This window comes from Phocoena phocoena, chromosome 1 (assembly GCF_963924675.1).
Source record: "Phocoena phocoena chromosome 1, mPhoPho1.1, whole genome shotgun sequence".
Taxonomy (NCBI): domain Eukaryota; kingdom Metazoa; phylum Chordata; class Mammalia; order Artiodactyla; family Phocoenidae; genus Phocoena; species Phocoena phocoena.
Window position 1 is genome coordinate 36,225,805 of NC_089219.1, and position 24,911 is coordinate 36,250,715.

The 24,911-nt window shown below is 45.5% G+C and overlaps 1 protein-coding gene and 1 pseudogene across 1 annotated transcript; one reads left to right on the forward strand and one right to left on the reverse strand.

The window, feature by feature from the left end:
- Positions 1–7,831: 7,831 nt before the first annotated feature.
- Positions 7,832–16,412, reverse strand: LOC136126190 (transcription initiation factor TFIID subunit 9-like; annotated as a pseudogene).
- On the forward strand, positions 16,137–24,606 carry DMAP1 (DNA methyltransferase 1 associated protein 1). Its single transcript, XM_065878217.1, has 10 exons — positions 16,137–16,529; positions 17,077–17,168; positions 17,415–17,610; positions 22,336–22,494; positions 22,622–22,789; positions 23,078–23,263; positions 23,393–23,464; positions 23,749–23,821; positions 23,960–24,255; positions 24,494–24,606. Exons 1-10 carry the CDS (start codon positions 16,425–16,427, stop codon positions 24,551–24,553), a joined length of 1,407 nt encoding a protein of 468 aa, XP_065734289.1. The 5' UTR covers positions 16,137–16,424; the 3' UTR covers positions 24,554–24,606.
- The last annotated feature ends 305 nt before the right edge of the window (positions 24,607–24,911 follow it).

The following is a 24,911-nucleotide window of genomic DNA, read 5'->3' on the forward strand; positions in this document are numbered from 1 at the left end:
CCTAGGTGTATAAATTTGATACATTATGTGAACAGATATCCTAGTGTTAAATGATCTTTATATTCCTGAAATAAACCCCACTTGGTTATATATATTTATTTAATGTGCTATTAAGGTATGTTTACTAATATTTTACCTTTTTTATTCATTTACTTGTTATACTTGCTCCACAAAAAGAAATTAGAAGTGTTTCTTCATATTCTATGCTCTAGAATTGTTTAAGTAACATTCAGGTTTTTTCTTTAAAGATTTAGTGTAAATCACCCTTGAAGCCATTTGGGCCTGATGCATTTTTTGTTGGGTTTCTGTTTTACAAATTTGTATTGCTACAGAATTCTGTCTGTTTAGATTTTATATCTCCATGAGGGTCAATTTTGATAAATTATAATTTTCTAGAAAATTATCTATTTCATCAAGTTTTCATATTTATTTGCATAAAATTGTACAAATTAACAGGCTCTGTTTCGATGGCCATGTCTGGCTTGTCATTTAGTTTGTATGTTTATACTTTATTTTAAAAATTAAGTTATTTAATAGTTTGTGTACATTGTTAGTGTTTTCAAATAAGCCTTTTGATTTCTGTATTACTTTTACTCTGTTTCTGTTTTTTTAATTCATTAATTTTTCACTCTTATCAATTCCTTCCTTATGCTTTCCTTTGGTTTTCTTTGATCTTTTTCTATCTTTGTGACATCAATGTTTCATTTATTTACTTTCATATTCATTGATATAAGTGTTTAGTGTATGAATTTTCCTCTGATAACTTTTGTTACTGTAGGTCATTTATTCAGATGTAATATTTTTACTATTAGCAAGAGTTCTGAATTTTTTATTTTTCCTTCATTGCAGGAATTATTTAAAAGTATGTACATTAAAATTTTTTCCAAGTGGCAGAAACTTTATTATTATCACTAATTTCTAGCATTGTAATCAGAGAGTGCTGTCTATTATTTGCATTTAAAATTTTTTTACATTATTTTATTTTATTATTTTTTAATTGAAGTACAGTTGATTTACAATATTATATTAGTTTCAGGTGTATGGCATAGTGATTCAGTATTTTTACAGATTATACTCCATTAAAAGGTATTATGAGATAATGGCTATAATTTCCTGTACTCTATAATATATCCTTGTTGCTTATCTATATATATATATATTTTTTTTTTTTTTTTTGCGGTACGCGGGCCTCTCACTGTTGTGGCCTCTCCCATTGCGGAGCACAGGCTCCGGACGCGCAGGCTCAGCGGCCATGGCTCACGGACCTAGCCGCTCCACGGCATGTGGGATCTTCCTGGACCGGGGCATGAACCCGTGTCCCCTGCATCAGCAGGCAGACTGTCAACCACTGTGCCACCAGGGAAGCCCCTTATCTATTTTATACATAGTAGTTTGTATCTCTTAATCTCATACCCCTATCTTGCCCCTCCTCCTTCCCCTCCCCACAGTGGTAGCCACTGGTAGTTTGTTTTCTATATCCATGAGTCTGTTTCTGTTGCTATATACATTCGTTTTATTTTTTTTTAGATTCCACATATCATACAGTATTTATCTTTCTCTGTCTGTCTTATTCCATTAAACATAATATTCTCTAGGTCCATCCATGTTGCTGCAAATGGCAGAATTTTATTCTTTTTTATGGCTGAGTAATAGTCCATTGTACATATATACCACATCTTCTTTATCCATTTGTCTGTTGATGGGTACTGGGTTGCTTCCATATCTTGGCTATTGTAAATAGTGCTGCTGTGAACATTGGGGTGCATGTATATTTTCGAATTAGTGTTTTTGTTTTTTCCAGATATATACCCAAGAGTGGAATTGCTGTATCATACAGTAGCTCTATTTTTAATTTTTTGAGGAACCTCCATACTGTTTTCCGTAGTGGCTGCACCAATTCACATTCCCACTAACAGTACGCAAGTGTTCTTTTTTCTCCACATCCTCTCTGATATTTATTATTTGTGGACTTTTTGATGACAGGTATGAGGTGATATCTCACAGTTGTTTTGATTTTCATTTCTCTAATAATGACTGATGTTTATTGCCAGTTTTCTTTGTGTCCTAAGATATCCATTTTTAGGAACATTCCATGTGCACTTCAAAAGGAAGTGTATTCTCTAATAATGATATTCAGAGTTTAACATATATTTGTAAGAGTTACCATACCGATTACGTTCTTTAGGTCAGTGCTACTCAAAGTAGCCAGTCTACTATATCACTAAGCACAAAATAGTTTCAGTTGATTTTTTTTTTTTTTTTTTTGGTAGCAAGACTTTCCAGATGAAGGAAGTAGTTCATCGATTTATATTCTGGAGCAAGCTTCTTATCTCACTGCATCTGGTAACCATAGTTCATGAACTTGCACCAGTCTGTAACCACATTTTCAGTAGCACTGGATTAGGTTTCCTAAATCCTTATTCATATTTCATCCACTTGCTTTGTCTTGGAATGAAAGTAATGTATCAAACTTTTCTCTTGTTAATGTGTTTCTATTTTGTCTGCATCTGCTGTAGTTTTTACTTTGTGGAAGCTGACTGCTGTGTTATTGAGTATATATCTCCATTGTTAAAACCATTAACATTTTAAAAAGTCCTCCTTTTTCTTTTTAAAGCTTTTTGGTCAGAATTCTACCTTGACAGATACCAACATCATGACCCTCGCTGTTTTTGTGTTTTACATCTTAACTTGGTATATATTTATCCATTCTTTTATTTTTTTTAAGACTTTAAAAAAAATAAATTTATTTATTTGATTTATTTATTTTTGGCTGCGTTGGGTCTTCGATACCACACATGGGCTTTCTCTAGTTGCGATGAGCGGGGGCTACTCTTCGTTGCTGTGTACGGGCTACTCGTTGTGGTGGCTTCTCTTGGTTGAGAGCACAGGCTCTAGGCGCGTGGGCCTCAGTAGTTGTGGCACGCAGGCTTCAGTAGTTGTGGCTCGTGGGCTCTAGAGCGCAGGCTCAGTGGCTGTGGCGCACGGGCTTAATTGCTCCGCAGCATGTGAGATCCTCCCAGACCAGGGCTGGAAACTGTGTCCCCTGCATAGGCAGGCGGATTCTTAACCACTGCGCCACCAGGGAAACCGCCATTCTTTTATTTTTACGCTTTCTAATCTCTTTCTTTTAGGTGTGTTTATAGGTAACACAGGGTTAGACTTTGCTTTGTCTGACAATTTGAAAATCTTTTCATTTAATATGTGAGTAAGCCTCATTTTTATTGTTGATAAAAACCATTTTTTTCAATTATAAAATATTTCACCATATCGTCATCTCTCTCTCTCTCTGTCACTTTGTCTCTCTTTCTCTGTCTCTCTATCTTTCCTCTTTTAAAAAATATTTCTCTTGATTTGGAGAGGAGACAAGATGGCAGAGTAGAAGGACCCTGAGCTCACCTTCTCTCACAAGCACACCAAAATCACAACTAACTGCAGAACAACCATTGATAAAAAAGACTGGAACCTACCCCCCAAAAAAAGCCATTATACATCCAAAGACATAAAGAAGACGCCCAACAAGATGGTAGGAGGGATGCACTCACCATATACTCAAATCCCATACTTCCTGGGTGGGCAGCCCACAAACTGGAGAATAATTATATTGCAGAAGTTCTCCCACAGGAGTGAGAGTTCTGAGCCCTTAGGTTCCCCAGCCTGGGGGTCTGGCATTGGGAGGAGGACCCCCCCAGAGCATTTGTCTTTGAAGGTCAGAGGGGCTCGAGTACAGGAGCTCCACAGGACTGGGGGAAACAGAGACTCCGCTTTTGGAGGTGCACACAAGATGTTGCACACACCGAGACCCAGGGCAAAAGCAGTGACTTCTGACCTGGGCCAGACCTATCTGCTGGTCTTGGGGGGTGTGTCCTGGGGAGGCAGAGGATGGCTATTGCTCTCTCTGGGGTCATAAAAGCTGGTGGCAGAAATATCAGGGAGTGTTCATCTACTTGAACTCTTGTTGGAGGCAGACATCTTGCTTGGGTCATTAGCACCAAGACCTGGCCCCACCCAACAGCCTGTAGGCTCCAGTGCCTCAGACCAAGCAACCAACAGGGTGGGAACACAACCCCACCCATCAGCAGACAGGCTGCCTAAAGACTTCCTGAGCCCACAGCCACCTCTAGACACATTCCTTGGCATGGCCCTGCCAACCAGAGGGCCAAGACCCAGCTCCACCCACCAGTGGGCAGACACTGGCCCCTCCCACAAGGGAGCCTGCACAAGTCTCTAGACCACCTCACCCACTAAAGGGCAGACACCAGAAGCAAGAAAACTATGATCCTGCAGCCTGTGCAACTCAGTCTGCAAATGCAGGTCAGAACCTATCCTGGGGCCAGCTGGTCCCTGGCCCTTGCGTGACAAGCAGAGACACATAGGACATCCCCTACAGAGGGCCACTTCTCCAAGATTGAGAAACATAACTAACCTTCCACATACATAAAAATACAAATAGAAATTTAGATGAAATGAGATGGCAGAGAAATATGTTCCAGACAAAGGAACAAGATAAAACCCCAGAACAGCTAAGTGACATGGAGATAGAAAATCTACCTGAGAAAGAGTTCAGGGGTAGCGACTGTAAAAATAATCAAAGGACTTGGGAAAAGAATAGAGGCACAGAGTGAGAAGTTACAAGAAGTTTTTAACAAAGAGTTAGAAAATGTAAAGAACAACCAAACAGAGTTGAAGAATACAATAACTGAAATGAAAAATACACTAGAAGGAATCAATACAGAATAAATGAAGCAGAAGAACAGATAAGTGAGCTGGAAGACAGAGTGGTGGAAATCACTGCCATGGAACAGAACAAAAACCAACCAAACAAAAAGAATGAAAAGAAATGAGAACAGGGCTTCCCTGGTGGTGCGGTGGTTAAGATTCCGCCTGCCAATGCAGGGGACACGGGTTCGAGTCCTAGTTCGGGAAGATCTCACATGCCACAGAGCAAATAAGTCCATGTGCCACAACTACTGAGCCTGTGCTCTAGAGCCCATGAGCCACAACTACTGAAGCCCACACACCACAACGACTGAAGCCCACGCACCTAGAGCCCATGATCTTCAACAAGAGAAGCGACCGCAATGAGAAGCCCGTGCACCGCAATGAAGAATAGCCCCCACTTGCCGCAACTAGAGAAAACCCACATGCAGCAACAAAGGCCCAACACAGCCAAAAATAAAATAAATAAAATAAGTAAATTTATAAAAAAAAAAAAAAAAGAAAAGAAAAGAAGTGAGGACAGGGACTTCCCCAGCAGTCCAGTTGTGAAGACTCCTCCTTCCAATGCAGGGGGTGAGGGTTCGATCCCTGGTCAGGGAACTAAGATCCCACATGCCATGTACTATGGCCAAAATTTTAAAAAGGAAAAAAAAAAAAAAGAAATGAGGACAGTTTAAGACTTCTGGGACAATGTCAAACGCACCAACATTCGCATTATATCAGTCCCAGAAGGAGAAGAGAGAGAGAAAGTGCCTGAGAAAATATTTGAAGAGATGATAGCTGAAAACTTCCTTAACATGGGACAGGAAACAGTCACTCAAGTCCAGGAAGTGCAGAGAGGGCCATACAGGATTAATCCAAGGAAGAACACACTGAGACCCATAGTAATCAAACTGACCAAAATTAAAGATAAAAAGAAAATATTAAAAGCAACAAGGGAAAAGCAACAAGTAACATATAAGGGACTCCTCATAAGGTTATCAGCTGATTTTTCAGCAGAAACTCTGCAGGCCAGAAGGGAGTGGCATGATATGTTTAAAGTGACAAAAGGCAAAAACTTACAACCAAGAATACTCTACCCATCAAAGCTTTCAGTTTTTAAATTAATTAATTAATTAATTAATTTGGTTGTGCCAGGTCTTAGTTGTGGCTCACAGGCTTCTTAGTTGTGGCACGTGGGCTCCTTAGTTGTGACATGTGAACTCTTAGTTGTGGCATGTGAACTTTTAGTTGTGGCATGTGAACTCTTAGTTGTGGCATGTGAGATCTAGTTCCCTGACCAGGGATCAAACCCGGGCCCCCTGCATTGGGAGAACAGTCTTAACCACTGTGCCACCAGAGAAGTCCCTCATTCAAATTTTGACAGGTCTCAGGACTGTTCGGACAATTTAAAAATCTTTCCTTCAAGCAGAGGACAGGAACAGTATGAGTAATATCTGGATAGTACTTGGCAATGGCTTTGATAGGGAAAGAAGAAAATAACCTCTTTTGATCAGTTTCTGTCTTTGTGTAAGATTTCAATTTCCATTCTATTGTGTAATATAAAGTCAAAGCATGTCCTCTTGTTTATGGCAGGGGGCATTCTCAGACTCTGGAATGGGGTCTGCTGTATGAAGTCATTACTCCCTTTTTCTAATTCTCTCTTTCATTTTTACACAAAACAATTTTGAGTGATAGCAACGGTCCCTGCCTTGTTCCTGACTTTAATGGCAGTGCATTTAATGTTTAGCCATTTAATATGATGTTTGCTCTTTGTTTCTCAGAAAAAGAAAATAAACAACTCTTTATCATAGTTAGGAAATACCTTTTGTCTCTTGTTTTACTTAGTGTTTTTTACCAGAAACTGTTCTTGAATATTCTTAGCTGCTGTATAATTGTATAGTTTTCAACTTGATTTTATCAACGTGATTAATTAGGTTGATGGATTTCCTAATTTTGAACTATCTGTAAGGGCATGAGATAAATTCTATTTTTAGGTTTACTCTTAGGTGGTTAATAGTTTTTCTTGCTATTGTGAATGGAATCTTATTTTCTATTACATTTTCTAATTGGTTATGGCTGGTATATAGGAAAGCTATTGATTATTTTTTAGGTTGCTCTTGTATGTGGTCACCTTGCTGAATTCTCTTATTAATTCTAATAGTTTAACAATTGATTTTCTTAGGTTTTTATATGTAAGCAATAGTGTCATTTGCAAATAATCACAATTTGCCTCTCCTTTTCTAATGTTTATACCTCTTAGTGTTTTCCTTCTCATTTTGAATTAGAGAAAATAAGTGATACCATTTTAAAAGTAGTGGTGATAAAGGTCATTCTTGTCTTGTTTCTGACTTCAATTGGAATGTGTCTATTGCTTCACCATTAAGTATGGCATTTGCTGTAGGTTTTTATCATTGTTTTATTAAAAACAAACAATGTGGGACTTCCCTGGTGGCGTAGTGGTTAAGAATCCGCCTGCCAATGCAGGGGATGTGGGTTTGAGCCCTGGTCTGGGAAGATCCCACATGCCGCGGAGCAACTAAGCCCGTGCGCCACAACTACTGAGCCAGCACGCCCAGTGTTCCACAACAAGAGAAGCCACCGCAATGAGAAGCCCGTGCACCACAACGAAGAGTAGCCCTCGTTCGCCACAACTAGAGAAAGCCCACGCAACAATGAAGACCCAATGCAGCCATAAATAAATAAATCAATAAATAAAATTAAAAAAAACAAACAGTGTATCAAATTAAGCCTGTTCTCTTCCTAGATGCTAGGACATTTTTTTCTTTTGTATCATTAATGGGTGTTGAATTTATCAAGACATTCATTTAAAATGTTTTTATTTATTAATATAATAGGTTAAATTGATATATAATCTAATGGTGAACCATTCTTCTTTCTTTCCTTCTTTCTTTCATGAATGACAACTTATTTTTTACACTGAAAGGCTGCTGAAAAACAATTACTAGTCCTATTAAAGAAAATCCAACATCTTAATTGAAAAGTATGGTGACTGTATTTACTCATTAACTACTACTGAAGTTTTCTAAAACGACTTGAAAACATCATGTGTGTGTTTAATTTCACTACAATGGATTCAAGATCAAGTATACCTGTTACATGTATTACGGCTGGATTACAAATGTTCATCGTCATCACCATCATCATCGTCATCACCTTCACATTTTCTTTTAATGTGTTTGATGATTCATGGGCAGTATTTTGTGATGGCATTGCGTTAGTGTTAATAAGAATGTTTTGGGACCCTATTAATGATGGATTAATCCGACATTCTGAACTGCTGCTGTTGCAGGAACTGATGCTTTTACAGCTAGGACTATGAAGTGAGTAACTATACCATAAACCTTTGCTCTGTGAGGGACATTGGAGTCCCTTCCTTAGTTGAAACGGACACGATTTTGGGGGTTGGTGTGTCTGGAGTGGGCGTTCTTGGTCTGCTACTAACTGAACCAAAACTTAACTGTGGAACCTTTACTTTTCCTGCAGAGCAGATGCCTTTTTTTTGGTAAAGATTTAAGTTTATAGTTTGGACTGTCAAGCAGTATCTATCAAGTGGCACTTTAGGGGCTGACTATGGCTTGACCAATGGCAAAAGAGTTTGATTTCTTTGTCTTCAACGTCTAATAAAAAATCTCTTGGGGAGGAGAGGTTAAAGATTGGTTAGTGCAACACTGCATTGCCAATCACACGTCATCTGCATCAACAGTAGCTTTCTTAGCGTGGCTTGAATAAATTTTCACATCGTCTAAAATTGTGGTCACAAATTGAAAGGCGAACTCCAACATCTGATTTATAACTCTTGCCTCAGAGTCTGTAATCTCTATGTCCTTCAGGATTTGTGCCATCATCTGTGCATCTTTCGGCATGCTCTTGGGGGAAGGCATCTTGCCAGAATCCGTGATATCTAGTGATCAGACTCCTTGCGCTAAATCACCCACATGAACGTAGTTCAGTCCTGGTTTTGATGCCAGTCCTTTGCCTAGTGTGGTTTTTCCAATCCTGGTTTACCTTGCCTGCTCCGCCCTCCAGCTCCACCCTGCCGTACACCCTGACTGGTGAACAGCATGATGGGCCTTTCCTTATTTTCTTAAATAGATTATATAAGGTGAAAATTATGTATCCTTCAAATGTGTTTCTCTCTTTATTAGGCTCTGATATTGTGCTACTCTCATGAGCTGAGAAAAATTTCAACTTCTTATACGCTCTGAAGTCAACTAATTTAAATGAGGAATAATCTGTTCCTTGAAGTTTGACTAGAACCACCTATTTATAACTCTCAGCCTGTTACTTTTTAACATTGTAGCTCAATGACGATATTTTTACTTTTTCTATGGTTATTGCTCCATTTGGTTTTCTAATTCTTTTTGGAACAATTTTGGCTACTTTTTTTTTTTTAACTGGAAAACATAACTCAGAACTATGAGCTTTAACTGATAAAGAAATTGGTATCAGAACAGGCATGAATTTGGTATTTATTTTGGGGCAGTGAAAATCCAGCTAATATCAAAGGTAGCCTTTGGCCTGCTGCCAATAGATTATCATCTGCAATCAAGTATCACCTGAATGAAAGATGCGTTGAAGGCAAAGTGTCGGGGAGCCAAGTGGTCTCTGCCACAGAACAGTATGGAGGGCAGATGGGATCTGTGAACTGCTGTAAAGAGGGGCTTCTTTCTGGACAGAATGACGAAAAAGAAGGTGAAGCTTAATACTCTGAAAGTTTGGCTCAAGACAAGTCCCAAAACCATTGGCTTTCTCTGTCTATGATAAAAATAATTTATCTTTTGCAGTCGCGGGGCTGATAGTAACTGAAAATCAAATCCAAAGTGTTATATTGAGAATTACTGTAGTGCGGTATCAATAGAATTCACAGCCTTGGGACTTCCCTGGTGGTCCAGTGGTTAAGACTCAGTGCTCCCAATGCAGGGGGCCTGGGTTCGATCCCTGGTCAGGGAAGTAGATCCTGCATGCCGCAACTAAAGATCCTGAATGCTGCAATGAAGATCCCGCACGCGGGAATGAAGATCCAGCGTGCCACAGCTGAGACACGGCAGCCAAATAAATAAATAAATATTAAAACAAAACAAAAAGCTCATAGCCTTGCCAGGTCTCATATTTGAAAGTCAGAGCGTTGACCAGAAAAGAAAGCAGTCAGATGACCCAGAGCATCCAAAATCCTACCCCCTTGAGCCTCCCTGGCCAGCAGAAGTGGATCCTCAAGGCTAATGGGTGACTTCTGACAACCCTTGTCAGCAGGAGGAAATAGTGACATAGTTCTGTGACAGCCTTCTGTTGATCCCTTCTGGTAAATCAAGGTAGATAAGGTAAACTCCATGAAAATACATGTGAGCGATGTTTCTGGAGAGCCAGTGTTCTAGGGAGCATCACAATGTCCGTCCTAAGTACAAGTTGCTTTGCCTTACAACCTCCTACCATATGAAAGAGACAGAATACCATATTTTACTGATTCACATTTAAGAAAATAATTTATTAAGGTAAAATTCACATAACATAAAATTAATCATTTTAAAATGAACAATTCAGTGGCATTTAGCACATTCACAATTCCAACATTCTAACATCTCTGAAATCAATCAATGGTATGCTATGGCTTAACTGATAGTGTTTTATAAAATTCTTCGCGGTGGAATATAAATAAAGGTGCACCTTTCAGTTGATGGTGTCTTAGAGTAGTTGAATTTGGGTACTTGGTGGTTTTCTTGGATTTTTGAGGGAGCATACATCATATCTGGGTGTCTTGCAACCCACTCATTTACTGAGTGACCTGAAAGACTGTCAACTTTGAGAGGAATCCAGAGCAAAGGAAATTGTCCAGGTGGTCTAGGCTGCAATGTAAGTAGATAGGCCACTTGGTCTCCATGACCCACCAGATCCCAATCATGTTTCAGGCATCTTGCTGAGGGAGTCTATAACGAGCCCAGGAGTAGCAGTGCAGAAGAAAGCCATGCCCTGTCTGATAAGTAACTGATCTCCTTTGAGAAACAGCTTTATCTTACTACTGGTTCCTGACAGAAACTGAATGCTTGTCCATGGGACAACCAGGACAAGTGACCTTGCAAACTGAACTGCCCAATATAACCTGCAAACTATTTGATCCACTCTAAAGTCTGTAGTGTCCAAAAGCGTTCAGCATCAGGTAGAAAGGATACAAATGAGACCAGGCTTAAGCATGTTTTCCTTTACCACCCATCGCTCAATGAATACTTATTGGTCTCAACAGGCAGAGACTGTTTGAATGGATAAAGAAAAGCAAAACCCAAATATCTGCTGTATATAAGAGATGTACTCTAAAAGATGAAAGAAAACGGAAGGAAAAAGACATACCATGCAAACAGTAAGCTTGTGAAGGCTGAGTGGCTATTATATCAGATAAAGTATACTTCAAGACCAAGACGATTACTAGAGATAAAGATAGATATTTCTTAATGATAAAATGATCAATTCACCAGGAAGAAATAATAATTTAAAATGTGTAATAACAGAGCTTCAAAATATGTGGAGCAAAAATTGACAGAATTAAAAGAAGAAATACACAATTCCACAATCATAGCTGGAGATGAAAAAAAAAATCTTCAGCAATAGACTAAGAGACATAAAAAATCAATAAAGACATAGATTATGTGAACAATACCATCAATCATCTTGCCCTAACTGAAATTTATAAAACTCTGTACCAGGACTGCAGGATAAACATTCTTTTCAAATACACACGATATGTTCACCAATGGACCACAGGCTGGGCCATAAAACAAACCTCAATACATTTGAAAGGATTGACTAGAAAAATGGTACAGATGAACTGGTTTGCAAGGCAGAAATAGAGACACAGATGAAGAGAACAAATGTATGGACACCAAGGGGGGAGAGCGGGAGTGGGGAGTGGTGGTGGGACGAATTGGGAGATTGGGATTGACATATATACACTAATATGTATAAAATAGATAACTAATAAGAACCTGCTGTATAAAAAAATAAAATTTAATTTAAAAAAAGAATTTGAAAGGATTGAAATCATATAGAATATGTTCTATGACCACAATAAAATTAAATTCGATATCAATAATCATGGTACCTAGAAAACTCCCAAATGTTTGAAAATTAAGCAACATAGTTCTAAACAATCCATGGATCAAAGAAGCAAAATCACAAGGGAAATTAGTACGATAATGAAACTGTAAAATGATTAGTAGGATGCAGCTAAAGCAGTCATTAGGGTGAGAATTATAGCTCTAAGTATTTGTAATTGAAAATAAGAAAGGTCTAAATACCCCTTACATTTTATTGTGGAATGCTGACTTGCATCCCCAACTTTATGGTCCAGCAGATTAGATAATTCTCAGTTCACATTGGGTGGGTTCACAGCGTCTCGTGGACAAATGTTCAGTTTCTACCAGGGTCGCTGTAAGCCAAAGACTGCTTTTCAAGTAGTAGCCAGTGGTTTGCGGGTGGGATCAGAGCCTTACTTCAGAATCCTAGGTGCCCATGCTGTAATTCTCCAATTGGGGTTGCCAGAAGGTATATGTAAGTTTTTTGTCACAAAATACTTCCAAAACCATTGGGTCTATTGGATAATCAGGCCCGACTGGTAACACAGCTTGCATTGCAACCTGGACCTACCTTTTGGAGAACCCCCTTTGGAGCCAGGTTCCTCTCTATACTTACAGATTACTGGTAAGTGAGTCAGAGCAGCATGCCCCAAAATAGTACACATCGCCTCCAAACCCAAAGAGGGCCACCAAGCTTTTAACTCTTTCTTTGAGGTGAGTGGTATAAGCTGTGGCATCTTGTTTCTTACTTTAATTTTTATTTATTTATTTAGTTTAGGAAAGCTAAAGAACTGACTTGCAAAGAAGTTTGTAAGACACTCCAAGATTTTGGAAGGACGGGCTCAAAGAAAAATACAACATGTATATAAAAGAAGAAAAAAACGTTGTCTTAGTTTGAGCTGCTCTAACAAATACTATATAGCCTGAGTGACTTAAACAGTAGAAACTTATTTCTCAGAGTTCTGGCTGCTGGAAAGACTGAACTAAAAAAAAAAAAAAAAAGCCAAACGGCATAAAATAGACCACAGGTGAGGGGAGCGAGGGTGAGGGAAGGGGCCAGGAGTCCACTCAGGAAAGCTGGTAATTGTCGACGTGGAACTGGCAGGGGAAGGAGAAGGGAGATGCCTGCAAGAGCACGAATTCCAAAAAAGCTGAAATGGTGCGGGGAGAGAACTCCCACAAACCCTGGAATACATGGGCGGTGAGTTTGACAACAGCAATCTTTTCCTTTGCGGAGGATGGAGGTGGAGTCTCCACTCCGCCGCAAACTTTGGAGACTCAGCGCTGGGGCTGGGGACGGGGCGGGGCTCCCGAGAGCACCAAGGGAGGCGCTCCCCTCCGGAAGGCACCTGGCACTGTCCGGGGACTGCTCCCTGTTGGTGCCACACGTGTCTTCCAGCCATTCCCAGAGGAGGTCTTGATCTTTCTTTGGCCCCCAGAACTGGCCGGGGACCACACACGCCTTGTCGATGCCACCATCCTCCAGCTCCTTGCCCTCGACTTTGCCAATTTCGCGCGCCCCACTGGCTTTCCCCCCAGGGGTGCAGGATGCTTTGGAGAGGTTGTCATCTTGATCAGGCCTCATTGGCAGCTCCAGTTCCCATCTACCTGTTTTTCTTTTTATTGAGGTCCAACTTTCACACGATCAAGTGCACAGTTCTTAATGTACCAGCTGAAGGCAGTGATCACTTTTCCTTCTGGACTGCTGAGGCCTCTATGGCACAGGGCCTGGCATGTAGTGGCATATCTAAGTGGCTTACAGTAAGTACTAAACAATTATTTGTTGAATGAACTAATGAACAAAATCGAATCAATGTACATTCCCATCAACAGTAGGCTGGTGCCTATGTCGTCCATATCCTTGTCAAAAATAGGTATCACAGTTATGTTCAAGTTTTACCTATCTGATAGGCATAAAATGATTTCTCATTATAGCTTTCAATTTTTCAGCTCTTTCAATCCCAGTGAGGTGGAATGCTTATCTGTATGGTTACTGGCTGTTGCACTTCTTCTGTGACTTTCCTAATCATGTTCTTTGCGCATTTCAAAAAGTGGGAAATTTGTCCTTTTAGTTGGAAAATGTTCTTCATAATTAACCTGAGCAAGACCAGGTCAGACTGAGCGGTTCTGGATCTTGATCACACCACACACAGACCACCTTCCCTTTCCCACAGTTTCTAAGGAGCCCCTGCAAATAGGGCACGTGCTGGGAGAGACCAGAGGATGAGGAGACCCAGTGCCATGCTTAAGGAGTGAATAGTCTTGGTAGGAGAGGGGAGGAGGGGAGAGGGGGAAAGGAAGGAGAGAGCCAGGCCAGGCACTCAGGAGCTCCAGTCCACTCTTTCTGGGCGCAGCTGTGAACAGAGAGGCTGAGGAGGGAGGGGCTTCTGCGACCCTTTTTTATTCTGCATCCTACTGCCACAGCCAACCAGCCCCCAGTCCCAGCTGACTCTACCGCTGCCTCTCACCAGGTTCTCCTGCCTCCAGCTTCATCCTCCCCACTGGCAAGCCACCAGTTATCTTTCTAGAAGATGGATCTGACTCTTTTCAGCCTTCTTCCTAACTCTCCTCCCCATGCCACCTCCACACACCCTTCAATGGCTTCACATTGCTCTCAGGATTGAATAAAAACTCTGTTAAAGTCAACTTTGCAGCCCCAGAGCACCCCAGCCTGAAGTCCCTCTCCCAGGCCCCTCAATAGGACACTGCAATGCAAGAGTCTCTTCAGAAGTGATGCCACCACACTGGCCTTTTTTCTTTACGTCCTTTCAACACATAGTTCCTTCCATTTTAGAGACTTTGCACGTGTTATTCCTCATGTCTGAAACTCTCCTTCCCCAGGTGGCTATTTCCATCACTTAAACCTCAGCTCTGATTTCAGCTCCCTGGAGAAAACTTCCCTGAGGTTCCACATAGTCCCCCATCCTATTACCCTATTTTATTTTTTCCACAGCACTTGTCACCATCAAACTTACACTATCTATTTTATTGTTCATATGCTAGTTACAAGCCCCACTGGGAAATATTTGTATCTCATTCACCCACTGCATCCCCAGAGCCTAGAATAATGCCTTACACATACACACATTTATGCACCACGATCCTTGCCCTCACAGAAATGATTCTATCAAGAGAAACATATCTTAAACAAATAATTATGCTACACAGTAACTACAGGCAGAGTCAAGGGTTTTGAGGCAGAGGTGCAGGACCCTCTCCCACTTCTCGCTCCAAGGATCATTCCCTTACCCTGGGGGCAATTTCTGCTGCAACACCCTGGCTTCTCCTGGAAACTGTTTAGAGCTCAGAGGATTCACCCAGGAATCAGGCCTCAGGAACAGGGCAAGGTTTGTACCTCTAGGCCCAGTTCTTCAAACTTTCAGGGTCTAGCTAGGCTTGCGGGCTGCAGCAGCTATGTCCCCATATGCCTCCAAGCCAGAATAAGTTACAACATTGATAGCTCACTTGTGTGGGCTGTCTGCTTCTCCAGGCCCCGCTTGGATTTTTGACATGCCCCTGGCTTGGGGCCTGGTCTCCTTAATACCTTACAAGCTCCACTCCATCCCCCATGCTCAATGCCCAGTGTCCTCCATGTCTACAGGCTAGTTTGCAGAGGCTGAAGTTGGGAGCTGCTTCTCCTGTCCCTTCTGTGCGTCCTCAGGACCTCCTGTTCTAGAAGTTTCTCTCTCTCCAGGGAGATCAGCAAGTTTCTTCCTTTGAGGGATACTTCTTCCAGCTGCTACCTGTTTGGGGCTGTGTTCTTGGACTTCTTTGGAACCCACACTAATGCAGTTAGCTCCCAGACTAGTGAATTTCCAGGAAGCTGGGCTCCAGGAAAGCCCCATGAGGCCCCAACCCACACCCCCCCTCATCAGAGGAGGTGCAAGTGAGGGTCCAGACCTCACTCCATCTTGGCAGCCACCCTGGGAAACTCTGCCTTGTCCAGTTGATCTCTTCATCTCGAACGCGTAGCAGTATCTGGTACGTACTTAGCACTTAATGAACAGGGACAATACCACTAATTTATGTAATGAAAAAAGGCACCGTGCAAATGTTTTACATGGATTATTGGCACTTCACTTACGCAGGTACCATGACAATTTCCATTTTAAAGTGAAGAAACGAGTTCAGAGAAATTAAGCGACTTCCAAGGTCACAAAGCTGTGCACTCTCTCTTCATTGCGCGACGGAGCAACGCAGAGGGAAAATGCCAGAAAGCAGGCAGCCCAAGAAACGCGCGGGCTCCTGGGAGGCAAGGAGTGCAGCAGTCCCTACGCGGTCAGTAGTTTTCACACTGGGTTACCAGCCGGCTCGGTTTCCGCTAAGCACAGACCGGAAGTGTTCCTGACGGCCACATTTCTAACGCGCACGACCGGAAGTTTCTGTTTGCGGCTTTGCGGGGATAGGGGAGTCGCTGGGCCGCAGCCCGGACGTCTAGGTGCGGAGGCGCTGGGGCTTAGGAGGCAGCTGGGGCCGTTAGGGAGACCCAGGCGGCGGGACAGTGGCGGGGCCCCGACCTGACCCTGAGCCACTCTCGTCCTCGCGGCCCGCCTCTTCACCCCGCCCCCACTTGGGGCTGAAGTGGCTCTGCCCCCCGATCTGAGCCTGGTAGCTCCTCAGGCGCTCCCCCATCTCTCGGGCGCGATGGCTACGGGCGCGGATGTGCGGGACATTCTAGAACTCGGGGGTCCAGAGGGGGATGCAGCCTCCGGGACCATCAGCAAGAAGGACATTATCAATCCGGACAAGGTAGCAGTGGTGCCTGAGAGCGCTGGGTAGCGTTAGTGAAGTGGTGGGTAGGAGTGACAACGGAAGACGGCTCGGGGAGAGATGAGGTGCCACACTTCTTGTGAGATGGGCGGTAAAAGATGTGAAATAACGGGATAGAGAATATGTGTCACCTTGGTGAGATGGGATGGAGGAGGTGGGACCCCGTGGAAAATGGTGGGGACCAAGAGGGTGTGACATTTGTAAGACAGGACCTAGAGAGTGTGACACTTGTGGGATATTGGGGGGACATCGACTCGGTGTGACATGCTGAGAGATGCTGGAAAAGTATCTTCTGCTCTGACAGGTAGGGCTCTGAGGTACGGGTGTGGAGGGGAATGACCTGCTCAGACCCAGGTGCCCCTTGAGTGGGTTTCTGTACCTTCATAGTGTGTCATTATGTGTCACAGTGTGTATGTGTGTCATTGTACCTGTAGATGCTGGTTTGTTCGGGGATTGAGCTGGGCTAAAGAATTTTCAGGGAAGGGAGTCTAGCCTGTGGTTCCTCTCCTGTGGTTTCCCTCCCCAGAAAAAGTCCAAGAAGTCCTCTGAGACACTGACCTTCAAGAGGCCTGAGGGCATGCACCGGGAGGTCTATGCACTGCTCTACTCTGACAAGAAGCAAGTATTAGAATCCCAGATCCCCCAGGCTTTGGTCCCTGACCAACCTGCATGTCCCTAACGCCTAATTTTCCCAGCCAGTTTTCTCCCCGCTCCCCTCTCCACGCTTGCTTAGGATGTGGGAGCTCGGATGTCTCACTCCAGGACGTGACTTCCTTGCTCTATGGTAGATCAGCAGCCTGGGTCCAAAGGCTCTCTACACACCTTCTGACTGTAATCTCTCACCTCCTTAAACCCTGCTTCCAGGGATGCACCCCCACTGCTACCCAGTGACACTGGTCAAGGCTACCGCACAGTGAAGGCCAAGTTGGGCTCCAAGAAGGTACGGCCGTGGAAGTGGATGCCATTCACCAACCCAGCCCGCAAGGATGGAGCCATGTTCTTCCACTGGCGACGGGCAGCAGAGGAGGGCAAGGACTACCCCTTCGCCAGGTTCAATAAGGTGAGCCACCACCATTGGGACGTAGGCCAAGGTTGCCCACCTACTCTGAGCCACTTGCCTGAGCACTCCAGTCTCCTAGTTGGCTCCAGAGGCCCCCTCAGGCCAGGTCATTAACAGTGGTTACCCACTCAGTCTTTGGTGCAAATACCTCTGTGGGTCTTCACTGCCCATGGGATCCTGTCCTCTCCTAGACCTGCTCTGAGTTTTGGTTTGTTGCTTTAGCCTTTTATTTCTCACTATTCTTCAGAGCTGTGTCCTAGGTCCTCTACTCTTCTCACTCTCTACTTTCTCCCTAGTGTGTCTCATTTACCCTGTGACCTCAGTTACCCTCTGTATGCCATTAACCCCAATTCAGTATCTCCAGTCCAGAGCAGCAGTCCACATATATCCAGTCATTTGCTTACCTCTCTCCCTGAAGGCCCCATGGGTACTTCAGATCAAGTGGATACCCTTGAGCAGAACTCATAATCTTCTCTCGGTTCCCCACCCCCAAACCTGTTCCTCACATAAGTGAATGAATGACACCACTATCCACCCAGTTGCCCAAACCAGAAATTTGGGAATCATCCTTGACTTAGCTTCTCCCTTAGCTCTCATATTATTTCAATCAACAATGGAACAAAGAAGGTAGGGGAAGACAGATAACAAACACGTAAGCAAATGAATTGGATTCTTTCAGATAAGAGCCGTCAATAAAATAAAACCAGGATATGAAATGAGATAAAGAGTGAACTTGTAGGTGTAGGGGAGGCCTAATAGGGTGGTCAGGGAGGGCCTCTCTGAGAAGCTGGCATTTGAGTTAGACGTCAGTGATACATCTAGTCATTGAGTCCTGCTGACTCTGTTTCTATAATAAATCCCATCTGCCTGTGTTCTTCATTCTCTGTACCCTAAGCCAAGCTGAATTATCTCTGGTCTAGATTACTGTGGCTTAGATGGAGCAGGGCCTTATACAGACTCACCCAGCCAGTGAGAAGCAGAGCTGGGCTGGGCTCGGATTCCCTAGGCTGTTGTTTAAGCCACTCACGATACGGCCCCACAGTCCCTGCAGCTTGGAGCAGCCTAGACTTCGAGCCTGCAAGCACTGGGGGCTTGAATCCAGGACTCCCAAGTCCTGACTTCCTTCCCCTCAGCCAGTATACCCACCTGCACCTGGACACCTCCCCCTGGATGGCTCACAGGCCTCTCAGACTCAGTATGTCAAGGTGTGACCCATCATTCTCCCCCATGCCCCCAAACTGGTTTTCCTCCTTAGGCCCCTCACCACCATCCTTAGGCCCCTCAGGTCCAGTGGAGGGAGAGGCTGGAGATGTAAGACTGAGAAGGGATAAGCAAGAGGTAAGAGATTTGAGGTGGGGGTGGGAAGGTTGGATGAGACAATTTGAGGTAAAGACAAAAGAGGGTTCATTTTGTATTTAGTAAATACTACTCCATGCCGAGTCAAGCCCGAGGCAGTGAGGGCACAAACATGAATCAGGCACAGTATCTGCCCTCTAGAAACTCTGCATGTTGATGGGGCGCTGGGGGGAGGCACAGGCAATTACAGTTTGGTGGGATACATGCCATATTGGGAGGAACTGAAGGTCATGGAAACTTCCTGGAGAAGTTAGAACTTGAGTTTTTTATTTAATTGAAGTATAGTTGACTTACAATGTTGTGTTACTGGTGTACAGCAAAGTGATTTAGTTATGTGTGTGTGTGTATTCTTTTTCTTACTCTTTTCCATTATAGGTTAATACAAGATATTGAATATAGTTCCCTGTGCTATACAGTAGGACCTTGTTTATTTGTTTTACATATTGTAGTTTGTATCTGCTAATCCCAAACTCCTAATTTATCCCTCTCCCCCTTCCCCTTTGGTAACCGTTTGTTTTCTATGTCTGTGAGTCTGTTTCTGTTTTGTAAATAAGTTCATTTGTATTATATTTTTGATTCCTCATATAAGTGATATCGTATGATATTTGTCTTTCTCTGTCTGACTTACTTCACTTAGTATGATAATCTCTGGGTCCATCCATGTTGCTGCAAATGGCATTATTTCATTCTTTTTTATGGCTGAGTAATATTCCATTGTATATATACCACATCTTCTTTATCCATTCATCTGTCAATGGGCATTTAGGTTGCTTCCGTGTCTTGGCTACTGTGAATAGTGCTGCTATAAACATAGGGGTGCATGTATTTTTGCAACTTAGAGTTTTCTCCGGATATATGCCCAGGAGTGGGATTGCTGGGTCATATGGCGTTGATTGGAGTCTCGAAGGATGTTACCAGGTAACAGTAGAAAAGGAGTGCAGTGACTTGTTCAGGCAGAGCGGACATCACGAGCAAAGGCATAAATGAAAAATCAGTCATATGTGTGGGATGCTGCGGGCATTTCCCCGTTGATGGAGCCTAAAGTCCAAGGTAGCATATGGTGGGAGATGAGACCTGAGAGGGCAGCAGGGCCACGTCAGGCAGGGCTTGGCAGCCAGGCTCAGGAATTTGGGCTTTGCTCTGATGTCTTTAGGGAGCCACTGGCAAATTTTAAGTAGAGAGGTGTTGGGATCAGATTTGAATTTTAGAAAGATCGTGGTGACTGGGTGGAGAGTGAAGTCGAAGTAAAGGGAACTAACAATCTTCCCTCCAATACTGCTCTCTCCTGGGGTCCCGCTTTCAGTCTGTGGCTCCCCAGCCGCTTTCCTGCTCAAGCCAGAAACATAGGAGTTACCTATGACAGCATCTTCTCTCACCCCTCACAGCCAGTTGTCACATCCTATGATGTTTAATCTAAAGCCTGTCAAGTCCATGCCCTTTTCTCTGCCTTCCACTCGTGCTGCTTTATTTCAGGCCTCTTCACTTCCCACCTGGATTATTTCTTAAACCTGCCAGCTGGTCTCCCAGGCTCATGTTTCCCCCGTCTTCACTGTTGCCAGGGTGGTCTTTGTAAAAGAGAATCATGACCATCTCACTCCTCTCTTTAAAACCAACCTTACTGACTCCCGTCACCCACAGGATGAATTCCAGACTCCTTAGCAGTCACACAGGGCTTACAGCAGCTTGCCTCTGTCAACTCTCCAGGCTCTCTTCAGGCCTCTCCCTGTCTCACCCTTTTCTTGTTTCCCTTAGTGTCCCTGACTGCCAAGCCCACACACAGAAGGCCATTTCTCTCTCATCGCTGTTTATGTGGCCCCCCTGCTTAGGAGTCTCTCCAGCGCCTTCCCTCACTGGTTCAGTTCTACTTAACTTTAAGACTGAACCAGGCTCCATTTACCTCTTCCCTGACAACCCTTGTCCCAGGCTGCATCAGGTATCACTCATTATACCCTAGGCATACCTTTGTCATCAGATTCGCTGCACTTTACTAAATTTTCAGCTGGACTGTGAGCTCTGAGAAGGCAAGGCCCCTGTCTGTCTTATTCAGCACTGTGTCCCCAGCATAGGGCTAGCAGGCCCATGATAAATATTTGTTGAATGAATGACCATCTCCCTTGCTTGACGGTGAGCTTCTTTTTATTTCAAGCAGCAGTGTTCAGAGAGGTCACATCTGGGCTGCAGATGGAGAATTGTTTGGAAGAGGATTAAATGGAGGCAGAGACACCAGTGGGGAGGCTGTTTCTCTATCCAGGCAAGGGGTAGTGGTGGTCTGGACAGGGTTGTGGCAGAGGAGATACAGAATTGGGAGGTAAAATCCACAGATGTGGGAAAGGGGATGGGTCAAGGGTAAAGGTAGGATTTAAATATGCCTGCTAGGTTTCCGCTTGGGTGATGGTGACAGTGACTGAGATCCGGACTGGGGGAGATAGGAGTTTGAGGGAGGACGATGAGCTCAGTACTAACATATTAGGATTTTTTTTTAAATTGAGTTATAATTATTATATATCATACATATATTAGCTTCAGGTTACAACGTAATGATCCAGTACTTGTATATATTGTGAAATGACCACCCCAGTAAACCTAGTTAACATGTATCACCTGAACATATTCAGTTTGAGATGTATATAGGATCTCCAGTAGGAGATGTCCGAGAGGCAGCTGGACATAAGGGTTTTGAGAGCAGGTTCAGAGCCAATGTGGTCTTTGATGGAGAAACTTCCATGGTCCAGCCTAGCATTGTCTCTTTCCTGGGGTCTCTGACTGATAGACGCAGCTGGTGGTGGTGCTGTTGTCCCTGAGGGAGGTCTGGGGGACGGGGCATGGGTGTTGGGGAGGGGGGTGTACGTTGCGAGTAGGATTCAGGTGCCTTTTCCTTAGAGATGTGACCTTGGCCAGCTCCGGGGGAGCGGCAAGTCTCACTGTCACCACTGGGTGGCAGGAGTGCTTCAGACAAGTGTGCCACGACTAGGGCTCCTGGGCCTTTCTCCAGAATTTAGCCATCTTCCTTACTCCAAAGTTGACCTTTGGACTCCCCAGAAGCACTTACACGTGGTCCCCTCACCTTAACCATCGGGTCAGGAGCATGTGTCCTGTTACCGAGGCTCTGGAGCCGAAGGCATGATGAAGTTGGTCCTGGAGTGGATTCAGAGGCAGGCAACAGCTCTAGAGGCTGCCAGGGCCTTTGGTCAAGCAGTTTCTTTTCTTGCTCTGGAAACATCATCTCCAGGTGCCCTGTGCAGGGTCCCAGGCAGAGGATTTGCTTTTGTCCAGCCCAGGGATTGACAATAAACAGGAGGAGCTGTGGTCAGGCTGCTGGAGCCTGCAGGACGTGCCGTGACGTGGGCCCCTGTCCCTCCATGCCTGCAGACGGTGCAGGTGCCCGTGTATTCAGAGCAGGAGTACCAGCTCTATCTTCATGACGACGCTTGGACAAAGGCAGAAACCGACCACCTCTTTGACCTTAGCCGCCGCTTTGACCTACGTTTTGTTGTTATCCACGACCGGTATGACCACCAGCAGTTCAAGGTGAGCTGGTATCGTGCATTTGCATGTGGGCCCAACCCCTGGGCGTGGCAGGCCCACTACCTTCATGTTCTCCTTTCCACATGCCTCTGAGTATTCATCTTTCCTCTCTCTATATCTTTATCCTCAGAAGCGTTCTGTGGAGGACTTGAAGGAGCGCTACTACCACATCTGTGCCAAGCTTGCCAACGTGCGGGCCGTGCCAGGCACAGACCTCAAGATACCAGTGTTTGATGCTGGGCACGAGCGACGGCGGAAGGAACAGCTGGAGCGTCTCTATAACCGGACCCCAGAGCAGGTCAGCCCAAGTCCCACAGACTCTGCTCCGTGCCGTGAAACCCCTTGACCATTGCCTCCCTCCTCCATACCCTCAACTCCCTCAACCCAGCTCCCCTTCTTCCCCCTCTTCCCGCCCCCATCCAGTCCTGCCTCTCGCCGGCCATCCTCCCTGCTCTCTGTAGCCCTCACCTCCCTCACGATCCCCTGCTGCTCAGGTTCCCTCACAGACAGCCCGGCACCCCTCCATCTCCCCATCTCCTCTCACCACCCCATGACCCTCACGGGCGTCTCAGCGTCTCTTTCCCAGGTGGCGGAGGAGGAGTACCTGCTGCAGGAGCTGCGCAAGATCGAGGCCCGGAAGAAGGAGCGGGAGAAGCGCAGCCAGGACCTGCAGAAGCTGATAACAGCGGCGGACACCACTGCCGAGCAGCGGCGCACGGAACGCAAGGCCCCCAAGAAGAAGCTCCCCCAGAAAAAGGAGGCTGAGAAGCCGGTGTGGAGACCAAGTCAGCCCAGCTCAGGGTGGAGGGCTCTGAGAGCACGCGGAGCCGGCAGGGGGCTGGGACTAACGCTGGGCCCTCTCCCCGTGACACCCTGGTCTCCGTAACTCCTTCTCCCCCAGGCCGTTCCTGAGACTGCAGGCATCAAGTTCCCAGACTTCAAGTCCGCAGGCGTCACGCTGAGGAGTCAGCGGGTACGTGAGTCACCTCCTTCACTGTGTCTGGGCCCTGGGCTCTGCGGCCTGAATGGTGCAGGCCATGGGGCCGGTGCAGGTGGAGGCGGACGTACTGGGATCTCAGGGGGATGCCAGGCCGAGCTCACAGCTTTCACTCTATTCCACTTACTGGCTGTTTTCTTCTGTGACCCAGAGCTGCCTCTAGGGGTTAACTTCTCTTCCACTCCCCCCACTTCCTTTAGTCTCCTTCATTCTAAACCGCTTGTGGCGGGGAGAGGGCTTAGTTGCCTGGGTCATTGCAGATGAAGCTGCCAAGCTCTGTGGGACAGAAGAAGATCAAGGCCTTGGAACAGATGCTGCTGGAGCTGGGTGTGGGTGAGTGCGGGGGCCAGCCCCTCAGGACGTCCCCACCGAGGCCGTGGATAAAGGCCGGGCATGGGGGGCAGTTCAGGTTGCTGGCCTCCCCACAGCACCCCAGCTCTGTCCCTGTGCCTTCCACCCACCTGCCCACAGAACTGAGCCCGACGCCCACGGAGGAGCTGGTGCACATGTTCAATGAGCTGCGGAGTGACCTGGTGCTGCTCTACGAGCTCAAGCAGGCGTGCGCCAACTGCGAGTACGAGCTGCAGATGCTGCGGCACCGGCACGAGGCGCTGGCCCGGGCCGGTGTGCTGGGGGGCCCCGCCACACCGGCATCGGGCCCGGCTCCGGCCCCAGCGGAGCCGGTGGTGCCTGAACCTGGTCTCGGCCCGGACCCCAGCAAGGACGCCATCATTGATGTGGTGGGCGCACCCCTCACACCCAATTCGGTAAGAGGCCGGGAGAGCGCAAACTGGCCCTGCTAGTGAGCACACGCACGTGCGTACGCAGGCCCCATCCCCTCTAGTGCCTGCAACAGGAGTCGTCACTCTGAGGGGTTCTGAGAATGAGGGAGTGGGTGGTCGGTCAGTGGGCATCACCTTCCTGACTCAGAGAGTGAAACACGTGCACCCAGCCTGAATCTGACCCTGGGGGCCATTGACCTCAGCACCTTCTGTGTCTCCTCAGAGGAAGCGACGGGAATCGGCCTCCAGCTCCTCTTCTGTGAAGAAAGCCAAGAAGCCGTGAGGGGCCACACGGGGTGTGGGATGGTGCTGTGTAAATAGAGCTGCTGAGTTGGACTGGGCTGCTTCCTTTTCCTTCCCACCACTTCTCATGCCCCTGGCTGGGAGGGTGGGCAGGAGGGGGATCACCATACCCACTCCATGGGTATGGGGCTGGGGCTTGCCTGCACTGAGGCCCTTAGCAGCCCTTTAACCACTGACCAGCTTTGCCCAAACACCTGTATCCAGGAACACCTGTGGTTCTGCACTCAGGTTGGTTCACACACAGCAGTGACCGTAGATACCGGCTGCTTTGAACACAGCCTTGTGCTCAGACAGTCCCCAGGGCCCTGTGCATATTCGGTGTGGGTCCCCTAGGTGCT

What these genes read in the sequence shown, in the direction of transcription:
- DMAP1 (XM_065878217.1), top strand. Translation starts at nt 16,425, where the DNA reads ATGGCTACGGGCGCGGATGTGCGGGACATTCTAGAACTCGGGGGTCCA. An exon ending in ACATTATCAATCCGGACAAG is followed by an intron (nt 16,530 to 17,076) that starts GTAGCAGTGGTG and finishes TTCCCTCCCCAG; the next exon opens with AAAAAGTCCAAGAAGTCCTC. An exon ending in ATAACCGGACCCCAGAGCAG is followed by an intron (nt 22,790 to 23,077) that starts GTCAGCCCAAGT and finishes TCTCTTTCCCAG; the next exon opens with GTGGCGGAGGAGGAGTACCT.